This window comes from Vollenhovia emeryi, unplaced genomic scaffold (assembly GCF_000949405.1).
Source record: "Vollenhovia emeryi isolate VEMERY1.0 unplaced genomic scaffold, V.emery_V1.0 DF939139.1, whole genome shotgun sequence".
Lineage (NCBI taxonomy): Eukaryota > Metazoa > Arthropoda > Insecta > Hymenoptera > Formicidae > Vollenhovia > Vollenhovia emeryi.
This window is the reverse complement of record NW_011967227.1, coordinates 1171032-1173493: the sequence shown is the minus strand read 5'-3', so window position 1 is coordinate 1173493 and position 2462 is coordinate 1171032. Positions and strand designations below refer to the sequence as shown.

At 47.8% G+C, this 2462-nt stretch overlaps 1 protein-coding gene across 1 annotated transcript; it reads left to right on the top strand.

Moving 5' to 3' along the window:
• Positions 1 to 359: 359 nt before the first annotated feature.
• On the top strand, positions 360 to 1488 carry LOC105567262. The gene is made up of 2 exons (XM_012021983.1): positions 360 to 646; positions 708 to 1488. The coding sequence occupies exons 1-2, from the start codon at positions 643 to 645 to the stop codon at positions 1148 to 1150; spliced, it is 447 nt and encodes a 148-aa protein (XP_011877373.1). The 5' UTR covers positions 360 to 642; the 3' UTR covers positions 1151 to 1488.
• Positions 1489 to 2462: the final 974 nt, after the last annotated feature.

The window sequence follows — 2462 nt, the reverse complement described above, 5'->3', positions numbered from 1 at the left end:
TAGATAAGTCCCATTGTGCGCGAGCTGCGATTGTTTCACGAATCTTTATTAATGTCACGTCCAGATTAAATGCGTTACAAATTAATCTTTGAATCGATAGACCGCACAACAATCAAAATCGGTTTTCCGTAACAAAATGTCGTTTGTAAGAAACAAAAGCTTTGTTCTGACATACTTCTTTTGTATTTTATAATATTATATTTATAAATACGCGCGCGCGCGCGCTGGCAAACGATAGAAATAACTAATTTGGAATCCAAACATCGTAGATTTAAAAAAAGACGTGAAAACTTTGTTAGTTGATTTACGTCTCTCATTTTAAGCCCTGGGGTGGGAGACGAATCGATCGCTCTTGCTTGAACGGCATCGGTGACGTATTTCGCAGCCAAACCCGGCATCAGTCAAGCCCGGCCGCGAACCTCAGAAACGCGACTGCTGTTGCTTTGTGCGCCCAAGGAAACGCCGCCTGTTAACGGCGTTGCCACTCCAAAATTGCGGCAAAGGCGACGCCGGGCACGAAAGCGGGCACGGCTCGGGAGCGCGGATGCATTAAACTGGGCGAACTTGCGACAGTCGTGACAAATGGCCAAGTGGCGGCCATTCGCGGATGCATACTAACGTCATAATGGAACGCGCTACCAAATGGGTACGGGCGCCCGCGCCGCGCCACCAAAAACCGCCTACCGCATAATTATGCTTCTTTGTAGTCTCTCGGTCGCCCGTGCCAGTTATTACGGCGTCTCCAGCAGCTCCCGGGACGCTCGCGGACGTGGACGTGGACGTGGACGTGACCACCGACCCTACGCCCTACGGAAACGCAGTTGCATCTTGTACGATTGCTGTCGCGCGCGACCCTCGTTACAAAGTCAAGCGTTATCTCGAAACGCGGAGCGCGGCCGGAAGTCATCCGCCCTTCAGCGAGCGAGCCCTTCGCAAAGGGTGCGCGGTTGAGAACTGTCGAGAGACTGGATTACGACGCGGGGACACTCCTTTGCTGCCCGGAGTCACCGCGACATGTTGCTGCTGCTGCTGCCGCCGCCGCTGCGTTTCGTCGGCGTCAGCGTTTTTCCTCCGGGCGGTAACGACGACGAATGACGCGGTGGCAGAGCTAAGCGGCGAGCATACGGCTCCCATTCCTGAGAAGCGCTAACGCCGCTTCCCACGCGAAGCGGTGGCTTTCATTTACTCTGGCCTCTCATTTTTCGCGACCCGTTTGCATTCACGATGACGGCCGCGCGAGTTTATCGCTCCGAGGAACTCTGCAAGGAACGTCGCGGCCGTATTTAACCGCGCTATTGCATCCGTATAAACGCGCCATGGCCGTGCCATGCGCCATTATTATAAAATACTTGCTAATTGCAAAGGAAGATAACGCGCCAGTCGATGAGTAAAAAAAATCGCAGCACTATCTACATCTTACGATGCGAATTTCAAAAGTAGAGGAAAGTCTTTTATTATGAAATAGGTTTCTAATATGAGATGACAGGTTTTCAACGTGAAAATTTTATCATAAATCTTTATTCACGACGATTACACGATCTAACAATGAGTTTTCCGCTAAACAGATTTCACTCCAAGGGCAATAAATTAACGATGGAACTAATAGATGATGCCTATTAATTTAGCACAAACCCCGCTACCTCATTATTAGGAGATTATCTCTTAATAGGGGACTTTCCTCTAATGTTTGTTTACTGATAGTTTGTTGTAATGCACTTAGTTAACTACTTGACGTTAGAGAAATTCCGTAAAAGTGTTTGATTGACTTATTTGGAGATGCTCAATCATAGAAGTCAATTTTAATTAGCAAGATATCGGTTATTTATGAGCTATGAGGGCTATTTGAAAAGATTCTCGGAAAACAGCTTGTATCTTCTCGCAATTACTTTTATTTTTCCACATAATCTCCTTCTGGTTCAATGCACTTGAGCCACCTACGCTCCGAGGCTATTATCCCACTATGAAACTCCGATTTGTCAAGTGACGCAAAATATCCGTCAACTGCCTCTCTCACTTCCTCATCCGACGGAAAATCTCTTCCTAGCAAGGAATCTCTTCAACCGTGGGGGGATAGGTGGAACTAAGTCAGACGAATAAGAAGGATGCGCCAGCAGATCGTATCTCGATCCGATACTAAAAAATAGCGGCGTTTCGAATTTACTAATTTGTCACAAATCGAGATATCGTCCGTTGCAATATCTCTAGACAGTGGAGCTGTTCATTTAACGTCTGCGTGCGACGGTCATTTGTAATGCATTCCGAGAACTTTTCAGTTCTTCAGAAATAGGTAATCGTTCAATATCGCTTGAAACGTAATTATATCCTTTCTAATCGTTCTTATCACGATATTGGTCGGACGTGCGCGTCGCGACGTCCACCCTCTCGGTCGCAGAGGCACCAAATGACGCGTCGGGGCTCTCGCGGCTAGGAAGAGACGTCGGGGGAGGAATAGCCACCCCTGG